Below are 13,493 nucleotides of genomic sequence, written 5' to 3' on the forward strand. Positions count from 1 at the left end.
TGCAGACTGAGTGAGCTCATTTCAGGTTCAGGCTGGTGCATTTGAAGGAGGGCTCCGTGGGATACTAGCTATCACATCCACATTTTAGATTAAGGAAACTGAGGCTCAGAGAGGGGATGTAACTTTCCCAAGACCACACAGCAGTTTGGTGGCGGAGCCATCCCTAGGAGCCAGTCTTCAGCACCTTGCAGACCTCTAGGGGAGGGGCAGGCTGGCTGCTTCCTGCTGGCTCACCTGCCCCTGGGGCCTGTGCTCTCACACAGTTTTGGCATTCAGCATGACGGAAGCGGCAATGACTGTGAGCCCATTGGGAAACGGGCTTTCATCATGTCTCCACAGCTCCTGTACGACGCCGCCCCCCTCACCTGGTCCCGCTGCAGCCGCCAGTACATCACCAGGTTCCTCGAGTAAGCCCCTTCCCCAGCCCCCAGGCCTTGTCCATGACCCTGAGCTCAGGGTTTAGTGGGGAGATGCAATGCAGTGCCAGGGTAGAGGGAAACAAAGAGGGGCCCCCGATAAAGATGAGGACCGGGTCCCCAATGTCCTCCTGTAAGGGCCACCTGGGCTACATCTTGGAGGATGAGCGGGCGTTCACAAATGTACAGAGGAGAGAGGAGTGGTGTTGCTGGAAGAGGAAGCATTAGCAAAGGCCCGAGGACGTGGAGGAGCAGAATCGGTTTCAGGGAACCAACAGTATAGTGAGTGAGGCTCTGGGAGCCAAATTAGGAAATGAGGCTGGAGGAGGCGCAGGGCTGGGCACGTGGCGGTGGGTCCAGTGCAAGGCAGGGAAAGAAGGGCCATTCAAGGTATGGAAATAGAAAGCTTTCCTTTCTTTCACATTCTCTTCGTTTGTTATACTGTTTTTTATTTGCTGATTACTGTTGCTGATTACTATTGTTGTAAAGAAAAAATTTTCTTTTTTCTGAGGAAGACCGGCCGTGAGCTAACATCCATGCCCATCTTCCTCTACTTTATATGTGGGATGCCTGCCACAGCGTGGCGTGCCAAGTGGTGTGTAGGTCCGTGCCGAGGATCTGAACTAGTGAACCTCAACCCAACGAAGTGGAACATGCGAACTTAACTGCTGTGCCACCAGGCTGGCCCAAAGGAAAATTTAAAAACTTAAATTATTAGCATAAATTTTACCATTCATCTTTATTTTGTGTGGTGGCAGTTTTAAATGCAAATATAGGAGCCTTGATCTCATATGTGGAATTACCAAAATGACCCAGTTCATTTTTCATAGGTCACATTTACGGGAACAATGGGAATGCTGTCCAAAACTCACTTGCCTGGTTTTGTTTCACCTCTTAGTACGTGCACGCTCACCCAGCACTCTCCACCTTCACCTCACTAATGAGTGAGGAAAGACCAAAAGAGAAAGGGAGTATGGCTGCCCCACTGTCCCTTTCCTTCTGCCCCTCATTCCAACGCAGCGGTTGACTGATATGGGGAAGGCACATAAGTAGCAAAGGAGGATAGGGTTCCTTGGTTGTTCGTGTTTCCTAAAATGTCATGCTCTTCTTTCTGCGTGTGAAGCAAGTTCTGGTTCAAAGGGAGAGGGTGGCCTCTGGGGCCGTCAGTCCTGTCTCCTCAGTGCAGACATAACACATGCATCTTCTGCTTGCTGGGAGTCTCACTGAGCTCCCACACCTTGTGGGTCCCCTGGGACGCCGTGCTGAGGTGGCAGGGATGGTGGACACAGACGTCGTGCATCTCCTTTGCTCAGACACGTGCTCCTTTGTCCCGTGAGACTTGCTTACAAGACACAGGTTCAAAGATAGTAAGAATTCAAGATGGCAACAGCAGAACTTTAAATCACCAGCCCCACTCCTCCTCACCCTCCGTTCTTTTTCTCTAGGCAACTACTTTGAACTTTAACCCTTTTTCGTACATTATTTATTTTCACATTTCCAAAATTCCTTTCTAGGCTGCTATTTCTTGATTTTTCACTTTAGATATTATCTGTTGATTGTACAATGGCAGGTTGGGAGTTAGCCCCCTTCTGATACTTCCTACACACATCTCCCCCTCATCCCAATAGGATGTTAACACATTTTGATCAAGTCCATATTTAGTATTTTTGTTATTATGATTGTGTAAATATTGCTGAACCAAGCGTTGTTATATATAACAAGATGACCTCTTAACAAGATGCCCCTCTTAAGTCTTATCTCCAACAGTTCTATAAAATGTCTCTTAATCTATTTTCCAGAAGGTAATCTCTGCCACATCCTCATCTAACAGTTCCTTCTTTCCTGGACCTTCCCCCGACTTGCCTCTAACCTCCTCCTCCAGTTTGGACTGCATGCTTTCTAGATCTGCCCTGAAATTGTCATGCAGGGTCTTCCTGTTTCCTGGATACTATGTTCCCTTTTTTAGAGGGATTTGCTTCTTTGTTTTGTTGGAGCACTTCCTCAAATAGCCTTATGAGAAGGGTGCATGGAGGTTGATGTCTGACTGAAAGTGTCTTTATTCTTCCCTCAGGGCTGGTTGGTGGTTTGATTTGATATCAACATCTAGGTTAGAAGTCATTCTCCCTCAGAATTTCAAAGGCACTTTTCCTTTGTCTTCTAGCTTCTAACTTTGCTCTTGAGAAGTCCCATACCAGTCTGATTCCCAGGCCTTTGTGCGTGATTGTTTAATAAGTTTGGAAGCTTTTAGATTTTCCCTGTCTCTCTCTTAGGATATTCTGTCTCTCTCTTTCTCTCTTTTTTTGGTGATTTGAACTTTCACAATTATTTGCCTTGGCCTATTTTTATTTTGAGGGGCACTTGGTGGACGCTTTAATCTAAAAACTCGTGTCCTTCAGTTCTTGTGTTATTTATTTCATAATCATCTCTCTTCTACTTTCTCCTTCTGGAACCCTTACTATTCAGCTATTCTTATTTTTTACTTTTTTTTAATCTCTGTTTTCTGGAAGACATCCTTGTATTTTCCTTACAACCTTTGTATTAGATTTAAATTTTTTTTTCTATTGTACTTTTTTTTTTTTTTTTGAGGAAGATTAGCCCTGAGCTAACTACTGCCAATCCTCCTCTTTTTGCCGAGGAAGACTGGCCCTGAGCTAACATCCCTGCCCATCTTCCTCTACTTTATATGTGGGGCGCCTGCCACAGCATGGCTGGACCAGTGGTGCCATGTCCACACCCGGGATCTGAACTGGTGAACCACGGGCCACCCAAGCGAAATGTGGGCACTTCACTGCTGTGCCACCAGACCAGCCCTCTATTGTACTTGTAACTTCTTGAACTTTCTTATTCACTAAATACTCCTTTCTATTATCCTGTTCTTGTTTCATGAGTACAGTGTCTGCTCTTACCTCTCTAAGATTATTGCTTATATGGATTTTATTTTTTTCTTTTGCTCCCTGCAATGCTTTCTTGCCTTTGAGTTATTTTTGTATCTCTTCCTTTCATGGTAAAGGTTTTCCCTAATATGGCTTGGCTATATTTGCTACATGGAAGGAGGCACTGGGATCCCAGCTGGGCAGTCTGTGGCCTGGACAGGACTTTCCTGAGTCGTTGCTGAGGGACTGGTCGGGATGGGGCTATTTCTGTGGGAGATCTTCACATGGCAGTATCTGGGATCATCTTCCTGAGTGATTCAGTTTCCCCAGGGAGGGATTCTCTAGTCTTTTCCTGGGAGGGTGTCAGTCTGGCTACAGCATTCTAACATCCAGATGAGGAAGGGGCTTGGCGGGTGCTCAGCCTTCCTCTTATAGGCTTGCTCTTGTCCCCTTTCTCTGTAGATCCCTCTGCCTTGGGCCTTCAACTGGGCCAGATCCCCTGGTTCACCCCCTCCAGAGTGACCCTCCTACCCTGCCAGGTGGGGAGGTGGCCATGACCTAGCCACACAGGATTGGAGAGGGGATCTAGGCCTGATGGGTTCTTAGTGACTTTCAGTCAGGCCGTCGTCCTCGGTCCTGCTGGTACCCTGGCCTCCAGGGGTCCCTGGGGCCCTAATTCCTGAGCCCTTCCAGGGTCTGCTGCTGGGAGGTTTCTCCCTGCAGGGCTCGGCTCTCAGCTTTCTCTGCTCCACCAGGTCAGCTGCTACTTGACCACCTGCTTTCCGGCTTCCAGAATTTTGCTGACATCTTTCATCTGCCATCGTCACCTCTCTTTCCCTTTGTCCTTGTGGATTTATGCCTTGCTTATTCCTTTACTATCGTCAGAGTGGGGTTCTGGAAGAGAGTGGAGATAAATCTGTCTGCTCAGTGTGCCATATTTTTCTAGAAGTCCACTCACTGTGGGGTTTACACAGGGACGCGACCAAGGTTTCTTATGGATGTGAGAGCAAGGACTCTGGCCTCTGACGGAAGAGGGATTACTGCAGGGGCGTGGGACTAGAAGCAGGGAAGAGTTGAGTATGATGGTTAAGAACCTGGGCTCTTGGGGCCGGCCCCATGCCGAGTGGTTAAGTTCGTGTGCTCCGCTTCAGCGGCCCAGGGTTTTACCGATTCGAATCCTGGGCGCGGACATGGCACCGCTCGTCAGGCCACACTGAGGCAGCGTCCTGCATGCCACAACTGGAAGGATCCACAACTAAAAAAATACACAACTAGGCCCCGGGGGGCTTTGTGAGAAAAAGGAAAAATAAAATCCTTAAAAAAAAATTTAAAAAAAAAGACCCTGAACTCCGGCCCAGGCTTCTACCCGTGTTGGCAGAGAGGTTAGCCCTGCAGCCTCAAAGAGTGGGGATGATGATGGGACTGCCTCGTGGTTGCCACGTGGATTAAGGAGCAAGCTTGTGAAGTGTGGAGCACAGTGCTGATCACATGGTTTGCCTTCAGTGAGTGCTAATGGTTATCACTGCTGCTGAGTGCTAAGTGACGAGTGCTAAGTGACGAGGACCTGAACCAGGGCAGTGGCCTGGCCATGGAGAGCAGGGCTGAAAACAATCCCAAGGGTGTGTCCCATCCCCCGATGGGGCCAGAGAATGAGAGAATGACTGGAAAATCAGAACAGTAGCTGCCCCTGCAACACCCTCAGGGCTTGTTCCCAGCTGCCCCCACCCAGGGGGCTGCCTAGCACCCTGGCTCTAGGACAGACAGACAGACAGACAGATGAGTCTCTGTCTTCATTCTGCTGCTGGAATGTGTGAGGGACTTGGCTCGGGGCCTGGGGCAAGGGTGGGAGCCACAGCCAGCCAGGGCCTCCCAGAGCCCTGATCCCTGGAAGGCTGGGTGGAGGCAGAGAGAGAGGGAGACGCACGCCTCGCCACGGCAGGGGTGCTTGGGACGGGGGAGAACTTCATCTCCCCGAGGTCAGCCCACCCTCTTACCTCTCCATCCTGCGGGGCCAGGCAGGGGGGTCACAAAGCCCAGGACAGGTGGAGGGAGAGGGGTGCTCGGGGTGAGGATGGGGCACCAGCCTGGCTTGTGTCCCCTACACCCTGCATCTCCTTGCTGGGGGTGGGATGGGAGATAGGACACCTGCCCTACCCCAGCAGGGTTGGGGAGAGAGTGAACAAGACCATAGAAGGAGCAAATGTGGGCTCAGGCAGTGTTCCTGGAGCTTGAGGGAGGCTCAGAAGCACACACAGACCACCCACTATCCCCACGGGACCTGGCGCTCTTCGGCCCCACGCAGATAGATGTGGATCAGGCCACATAGACCCGGACGTGAGCACTTCCCACTTGGTCTCAAACTCACACTTGCTGTGGCAACAAACACTAAAGTGCCCTGTGCTTGGGGTTCTGTGGTAAAGGAGACAGATGAGGTACTTGTCCTCAAGGCCCTCACCATGTGGGGTGACAGACGTGATACTGTGGGTTGATTAGTGCTGTGACAGACAGCCCTTATGGGGTTTGTAGGAATCTGGAGAGGGGCGCCAACCCCTCCTGGGGTTAGGGACATTACCTCTGAGGAGGATTCTCGGAGCTACCCTCTAAAGACTAATTAGGAGCATCCTGGGGAAGAAAGATGCTCCAGATGCAGGGCATGGCGTGGTCCGAGGCTGGGGGTTGTGGGAGCATGGGGTGGGCTGGAGAATCTTCAGGAGGTGGTGGGGGGGCTGGAGGAAAGTTTCTGGAGCCCGTGGGCATTGGCCGGTCCAAGAGGATTGACCTGAAGAACTGAAAGAGCCTTTCTGAGCTGAGAGCTGCTTTAGGGACCCTGTGGAGAGGTCCTTCCTGAAACAGCATTTCCTGAGCCACTACTTGGCCCTGGGGGCGGGGAGGGAGGCCCTGCTGGCTCATGCCCTGGAAGCCAGCGTTCCCACAGGCCCATGCGTGCTGGGTCCTTCACTTCACGGTGACTCCGTGCCCAGGCCCCAGGGGTGGCAAGGGGAGAGGGCACTCAGGTCTTTCGCTAGGTGGCGGCAGCTCTTTGCAGTCCTTGAGGTGGGCGTGAGGCTTCTGACCACAGCCACCCACTGTCTGCTTGACCCCTTGCGGTGCCACCCAGCCCCACCGTGGTTAGAGTGAGGAGGGCCTGAGGGGCGGGACTGATAGGCTTGGGGATCCGCCGTGCATCGGCGGCATGAGGAGCCTGGCAGTGAGTGGACCAGAGGCAGCAAGGGCTGGCTGCTGGCCGCCTGTGTGACTGTTTGTAGCTGCTGTTTATACCTCTGTAGCTTGCGATCACACAGGCTGTCTCAGCCTCTTGTAGATTAGGACATGAAGGCCCAGAGAAGGTGAAGGATGCTCCAAGGCCACACAGCATCTATAGCTGGGCAGACGGTAGAACTTGGGTTTCTGACACCCTAGTCAGCACCTGGGCCCAAGTGGCCCTGATTCTGTAGTGGGTCCTGTGACAGCACCCCCTGCTCCCCAGCCTCTCAGGCACATATAGCATGAACCCAGTAGGTTGCTGTTGCTCTGACTACCCAGCAGCAGACCCACAGGAGCTGACATGTGGCAAGTCAGCACTGGGTCCCAGCCAGGAAGCTCAACGCTGGGTGTGTCCCAGGAGCTGCTGGCATGAGGCCGAGGCACGCCAGACCCTGAGTCGGAGGAGTAGGATCTGAGTCAGAGGGGTGGCTGAGCGCCCCAGTCCACATCTTGAGTAGCGGCTTGCCAGAGAAAAAGAAGGAGCCCCAGGGCCAGGCTGACAAACACCCCTCCCCACCCCCAGCCCTGCCTATGCCTCAGCTGATGCTCTGCCCCAGGGTGCAGGCCCAGGGAGCCCGCAGGCTGAAGCCAGCAATCAGAAAACTCCTTTCTCTCTCAGCTGCCGTGTTTTTAAACTTATATTTGGGGTGAAGTGTTTGATGGTGAAGCTCTTGTTTGGATGGAAGGAGCCCTGTACTGGGGGCAGCCCAGCAAGTGGACATGCGTGGGTGCTGGCGCAGGGCCTGGCATCAGATCCTGCCCACCGCCATCCTCCTGCGTGACCCAGGGCAAGTGACACACTGCCCGGGCCCTACGTGTGTAAGAAGAGGGTGGTGATAGTCTTCTGCCCAAGATGTGAGGGGCAAACGAGAAGGCGCCCGCTAAGCCCCCAGGGCCAGCCTGGCTGGTGGTCGTCCAGGGCAGAGGGCAGGACCCAGCGGCTGCTCGTTTGCCAACATCCATTTTGGAGGGTTCATTTCCAGCTAGCACAGCTAGTCCAGGTGATGCCATGAGGTCCCCGGAGTCCTCAGCAAGACCCTAGTCACTGAGGCTTTGTGCTTGGCACCCCGGGGTGGAGCCTGGGGCCTGCCCTGAGCCAGGGGACTCAGGAGACTTCACAGACCACCGCCCCACCCTGGGTCTCACGGCTCCCAGACCTCTGCCTCTGAAGGCTGGACTCCAGGACCCCAGCAGCTGACCCCCTCAGCCTCTCCCACACTAGTGTACTCATTGGCCTGTTTCTTGACTTCTCCATCTTCTCCTGGTCTCTCTACGGCCAATGGTGTATCTCCTCTTTCCTTCCCTGCCAGCCTCCAGCATCCATCACCTCTGTCCTTTGCTGTGCCTCCCCCGATCCTAGCCAGGACTCTCTGCTCATCATGGCCCAATCTGGCACCAGCTGCCCTCAAACCTCGATACTGGAGAGTTTCTGCCTTCCCCTACTCTGCCCGGCCAGGGGCCCCAAGTCCCACAGGTCCTGCCTCCTTCTGCTGCCTCTGCCCAAGTCCTTGCTGCCTGGGCCAACCCTACCCGTTGCCCCCAACCCTGATTGTCTGCTTGGCTCAGTGCCCCCAAGCCACTGCTGCCCCGAGGGAGGCCCCTGGCCCCTCTTCTGATCCCTCCAGGACAGCAGTGAGCCCTGGGGCAGGCTGGTCAGCTTGCAGTGCACTGGTGCTCCTAAGGGTTGCTGTGTGGGTGCTTGCCCAGGGCCGCCAAGGGCAGCAGGCTGGTCACTGACCCCCAGAGGCAATAGCTGTGGGCAAGGGGCCTGCAGAGTGACTCATGGCAGAAGTGGGCCAGAGCTGGGCTTGGGACATCCTCACCAGGGCCCTTCTGCCTCCTTGCTCCCTGCCTGGCAGTGTAGGGTCTGGGCAGCCTTATCTGCACGCTGGGCACCAGCAGCAGGAGTTTGTGATGGTTCCTCTGCTGCTGCCAGGGAAGGCAGGAATGACAGAGGCAGACAGGGAGGCGGGTAGGACTGCCCCTGGGCTCCTTCCCAGGTTGTCCCGGCAGGGTGCAGCTTTCAGGCCTTGGTCCTCCCACACATGACCCTAGGGCTCAGCCCGGGACAGGACCATAAGAGGCCTAGTGTAGCATCAACTGTGACGTGATGTTTTCCAGATCCCTGTCTGAGATGGCCCAGGCCCTGGGTCAAGGGGTGGTGGCGCAGGAGTCAGAGCAGGCCACACAGAGGCTTGGCAGTCCAGAAGGCTTCAGAGGGAAGGGCATCTGAGGCTTTGCCAGTAGAGGAGTGGGGAGAGCATTGTAAGTGGAGCAAACAGCTTGTGCAAAGGCCTGGCGTTGGGGAGTGGGGATAAATTGTTCAGCCAGCTGGAGTGCCCAGGAGAGAAAGGGAGAGGCCAGGAGAGCCTTGATTGCTAGGCTGAGTCAGAGCATAGGCCAGGGTAAGCAAAGAGGCTGGAGTTTTCCTGCAAGTTTAGGGCTGTATGCCCCTTCCTGTCTCCCCTGCCCTCCCAGCCCAGCCAAGGCCTCCCTGAATGGGTCTCTCAGGCTGTCCCCTTAACCCAGGGGACAGGTGGCCCTTCACCCCATTCACCTGTCCTGTCTCTACAGCCGCGGATGGGGCCTGTGCTTGGATGATGCTCCTGCCAAGGATGTCATAGACTTCCCCTCGGTGCCACCCGGCGTCCTCTATGATGTGAGCCACCAGTGCCGCCTCCAGTATGGGGCCTACTCTGCCTTCTGCGACGACATGGATGTGAGTGTGGGCGTGTGTGGGTGGGGGTAGGAGGCAGGGGGCAGCCTTCACCAGCCTGTAGACCCCACCCGGCCTGGGCTCGGCTGGCATGTGACACCCATGAGACATAAAGAGGACTATGGGAGAAGCCTCGGGTTGGGTGGCCACAGACCCAGGTCTGAATTCTGGGTGGACCATTTACCACCTGTGGGACTTCGGCCATGCCCCTCGCCTCCTGGAGCTGGATTATAAGAGGTAAAACAAAAGCTGCACTGTAGGGTCCTGGGGATGGTCATTGAAGTGAAGGCCACAGACATGTTACGGAGACCTTGCGACTTCTAATGGGGTTGTTTCCAGACGAGAGGGCTGGGTCTAGGAGAGGCATGTGCAGGCTGGAAGCTGCTCTGAGCAGCAGACCCGAGCCTCAGGGCCCCCAAACACCACATGGTCCAGAGAAGACAAGAGGGGACCTCTGGGGGTCCCATCTGCAGACCCCTACCATGTGCCACCCTATGGAGGGGTGCCCAGGGGACTCTTGGGGGTTGTGAGGGGGCAGGGCAGGTGGTGGCACCGGGGAGCGGGTGAGAGTGTGGCTTATGCCCTCCTTCTTGCAGAATGTCTGCCACACACTCTGGTGCTCTGTCGGGACCACCTGTCACTCCAAGCTGGATGCAGCTGTGGATGGTACCAGGTGTGGGGAGAGCAAGGTAGGGTATTTCCCAGTCCAGCTTTGGAGGGGACAGTGGGAGTCCAGACACCCTGCTGTGTCCATGCTCTCAGTCAGCCTTGGCTCACAGACTTGCTCAGGATTCTAGCAGACCCCCAGCCCTCTCTGGCCCGAGTCCCCATCTGCAGAATGGAGGCGTTGGGGCCGGCTGGACTCAGTGATTCTCCAAGATGTCTTCAGCTCAGAGAGTCAGCACAGGGCTCTATTTCATTCCCTGCTCAGCTCCGCCATGGAGCCTGGATCTTGGGTAACTGGAAGGGGGCCTCCCCCACTCCTTGGGCCTTCCCCTCTGTGCCTTTCCAGGCCTTCTATCTGCCTTGTTCTCACTGGAGTGAGGATGACTGATGGGCTTGAGGTGGGGTTGCTTTACCTCCCTCTGTCTCGGCAGTGGTGTCTGAATGGGGAGTGCGTTCCTGTGGGCTTCCGGCCCGAGGCCGTGGATGGTGGCTGGTCCGGCTGGAGCGCCTGGTCCGTCTGCTCCAGGAGTTGTGGCGTGGGTGTGCAGAGCGCCGAGCGGCAGTGCACACAGCCTGTGTGAGTGTGGGGCCAGCCTGGGCTGCCTGGGGCAGGTGGGATCGAGGGCCCTGTGCAGAGGCAGCTGATGGCCGGCAGCCAGCTCTGTCCCAGCCTCCTGTTCTCAGAAGTGTCCCCATAGAGACCAAGCCTGGAGTGTTCAGAACCCCCTCGAGTCACTCTAGGGAGTGTCCTGGAGGCTGAGGACAGAGTCCCCACTGCTGACCTCATTGCAGAGAGGGGGACACTGAGGCCCAGAGACTGGAGAGACTCATCAGAGACCACACAGCAAAGCAACAACTGGCTAGAGGAGGCAGGAGAAGGCGGTGGCTAGGAGCTTAGACCCTGGACCTTAGATGGATCAGGGTTCAAGTCTGCTCTCCACTTCTCATGCCAGGGCCTTCTCTACCCCTATCTCTGGGCCTTAGTTTCCTGAGAAACTATATGACCGGGTAACAGCAGTGCCCACCTAGTGGAATTGTTAAGGTCAATACAGGTAAAGCATGTGACCCTGTGACTTGTCCGTAGTAAGCGCTCAGTAAATAGGAGCCACTTAGTGGCAGCAGAGGTACACCTGGGTCAGAGATGAAATTGGGGACAGCTGGGAGAATTGGTCAGCGTGGAAGGTATGGCTGTGTGACCTGGGGTGAGTGACTTCATCTTTCTGAGCCTCAGTTTCCCTATCTGAGAGGGATGATGTAAAGATTCAGGGAGATGCAGGGGCCAGTAATACCATAGACTGAGGGTCTGCTGGCTCCTTCGGATGAGCCCTCTGCACTAGGCTGCCCCAGGGTGGGCATGGGATTCAGAGCCAGCCCCATCTAGGGCCCTGTGCTTTGCAAAAGGCCTGTACCCTTTCCCGCCTTCTGGCCTCCAAGTCTCAGCCAGGTTGGGGGCAGCTACCCTGGCCCAGATTGGGGTGGAGGTGGGGTTCAGGTGCTGTGCTCAGGGGCAGACCTGTCAGCCAGGTTAGGGCCCAGAAGGCTTCTTTTTGACCTGGGCTGGGGTGCTGCCACCAGGAACAAGTCAGCCAACACATGGGCTCATCAGATCGCTGGAGACTTGCAGCAGCCACTCTAGCATCTTGTCCCAGCCTCTCAACACCCCTCTGAAGAGGCAGTCCCAGACCCATTTTATAGAGAGAAAACGGAGGTGTAGATGAGGAATCAGGCCCAGAGAGGGCTGAAGGCTTGCCCAAGGTCACACAGCATGTTGGTGGCAGAACCCAGGCTTCCTGCTGCCACCTTCCCTTAGATTGTTACAAACAGGGAGGGAGAGTGTCTGGGCTGGAAGCTGTGTACCCGAGAGGAGAGCAGGATGAGCAAAGGTGGGAGGTGGGAATCTGTGGGTGTAGGGGGTGCAGGAGGAGCTGCTTACCCCGAGGGCCCACTCCCGGATGCGGGTACTCGGTAGGCACCCCCCATGCACTCACCCAACCCCTCCCCCGCTCTCTGCACAGGCCCAAATACAAGGGCAGATACTGCGTGGGCGAGCGGAAGCGCTTCCGCCTCTGCAACCCGCGTGCCTGCCCCGCTGGCCGCCCCTCCTTCCGCCACGTCCAGTGCAGCCACTTTGATGCTATGCTTTACAAGGGTCAGCTGCACACATGGGTGCCCGTGGTCAATGATGGTGAGTCCTGCCACCCAAGAGGACACTGAGGCCCAGAAGGGTAGAGATCTGAGGGCCCAAGGTTACCCAGTGATACAGACAGGAGGCCCACTCCCCACCCCAGCCCTGGGCTGCTCTGCACTGCCCTCCCGGCTCCCCGTCTGCGGGCTTGCAGATAGCCACTAGCTCAGCTGGAGCCTTCAGCACGTTTGGATTGCTTGGGAGCCATTGGTCTGCCATTGCTGCGGGTCATGGAGGCAATCATCCCAGTGGCCTCCATGACTCCTGCCCTGGCTGTGCCTCATGGCTCCTCCTCTTGGGCCCCCAGTGAACCCCTGCGAGCTGCACTGCCGGCCCTCGAACGAATACTTTGCTGAGAAGCTGCGGGACGCGGTGGTCGACGGCACACCCTGCCACCAGGGCCAGGCCAGCCGTGACCTCTGCATCAACGGTATCTGCAAGGTGTGCCTGGATAGGAAGAGGGTCTCCCAGCACCGCCTGTCCTCAGCCCCCTGGTGGTCCTCCTCTGGGTCCTCCTGGCCCTCCTTTGGCCACCCGTCTCAGGCTGTTCCATTGGTCTTGCCAACTCTGTTAGTGGAACCTTTTGTTGGTCACCTGTCAGCACAGACCCCGCCACTCCTGCTGGCACTGGAGCCTGCACAGTTGGTACTCACACCCCCAGCCTCTGCCTCTGCTGGTGGTCTTCCTCCCTCATCCCTGCCACTGGCTTCTCCGTGCATGCTTGCCTGCCGGCACAGCCCCAGCCAGAAACCAGTCTAGGCTGTGGCTCGACCTCCTGCTGGTTGGATGACTCCAGGCAATGGTTTCCTCTGCTGTAGAAAGGAGACGATCCTTGTCCATGTCACAAGGTTAAATGAGGTCATTTAACAGGTGGTTATGGGTGAGGCAGGGCTCAGAGCCTGGCCAAGGATGCTATGTATCAGTATTTGCTAGCAATTCTTATTCTTATTTCTGGCAACAGCAGTAGCTTTTCCTCCCCACTCAACAAAACAGCCCAGCCACTTTCTTGCCCCTGCTCCTGGGAAATGAGGCCAGGGGCGTAAAGGCCTGGGCTCAGAGGAGGACCAGCAGGGAGGTGCTAACCCCCAGTGCCTTGGACATTGATTCCTGTTTCTGGGAAATTCCTGTCCACACTGGTCAGGAGCCCGTGGTGTGCCAGCTCCCCTGCCTCCTGTAGCCTTTGATGAAACTTTTCCCATCTCTTTCTCATGTGATCTCCCAACAAACACGCCTTTATGGCACAGATTGATCTCCCCCTTTTCACATGGGAGGAAACTGAGGCTCAGAGAGGCAGAGGGGTTCACCTGGGGTCAGAGGGCACAACTGGGGTGGGGCAGGGCCCAGAGTGAGGTCCTGCTCCCTGCCCTGAGCTC

General features: G+C 55.7%; 1 protein-coding gene across 3 annotated transcripts in view; it reads left to right on the forward strand.

Moving 5' to 3' along the window:
• ADAMTS7 (ADAM metallopeptidase with thrombospondin type 1 motif 7) overlaps window positions 1-13,493 on the forward strand; it is a 46,974-nt gene that overhangs the window by 20,139 nt on the left and 13,342 nt on the right. For all 3 annotated transcript variants that reach the window (XR_011498190.1, XM_044763766.2, XM_070497452.1), the window contains 6 exons: window positions 264-407; window positions 9,128-9,272; window positions 9,866-9,958; window positions 10,367-10,512; window positions 11,951-12,120; window positions 12,428-12,561. Coding sequence is in view for 2 of the 3 variants with exons in the window: in XM_044763766.2 (XP_044619701.2) it covers window positions 264-407; window positions 9,128-9,272; window positions 9,866-9,958; window positions 10,367-10,512; window positions 11,951-12,120; window positions 12,428-12,561 (832 nt within the window). In the remaining variant the exon portion in view is untranslated. The remainder of the gene's footprint in view (window positions 1-263; window positions 408-9,127; window positions 9,273-9,865; window positions 9,959-10,366; window positions 10,513-11,950; window positions 12,121-12,427; window positions 12,562-13,493) is intronic.

The sequence above is a fragment of the Equus asinus genome, chromosome 2 (assembly GCF_041296235.1).
Source record: "Equus asinus isolate D_3611 breed Donkey chromosome 2, EquAss-T2T_v2, whole genome shotgun sequence".
NCBI classification, from domain to species: Eukaryota; Metazoa; Chordata; class Mammalia; order Perissodactyla; family Equidae; genus Equus; species Equus asinus.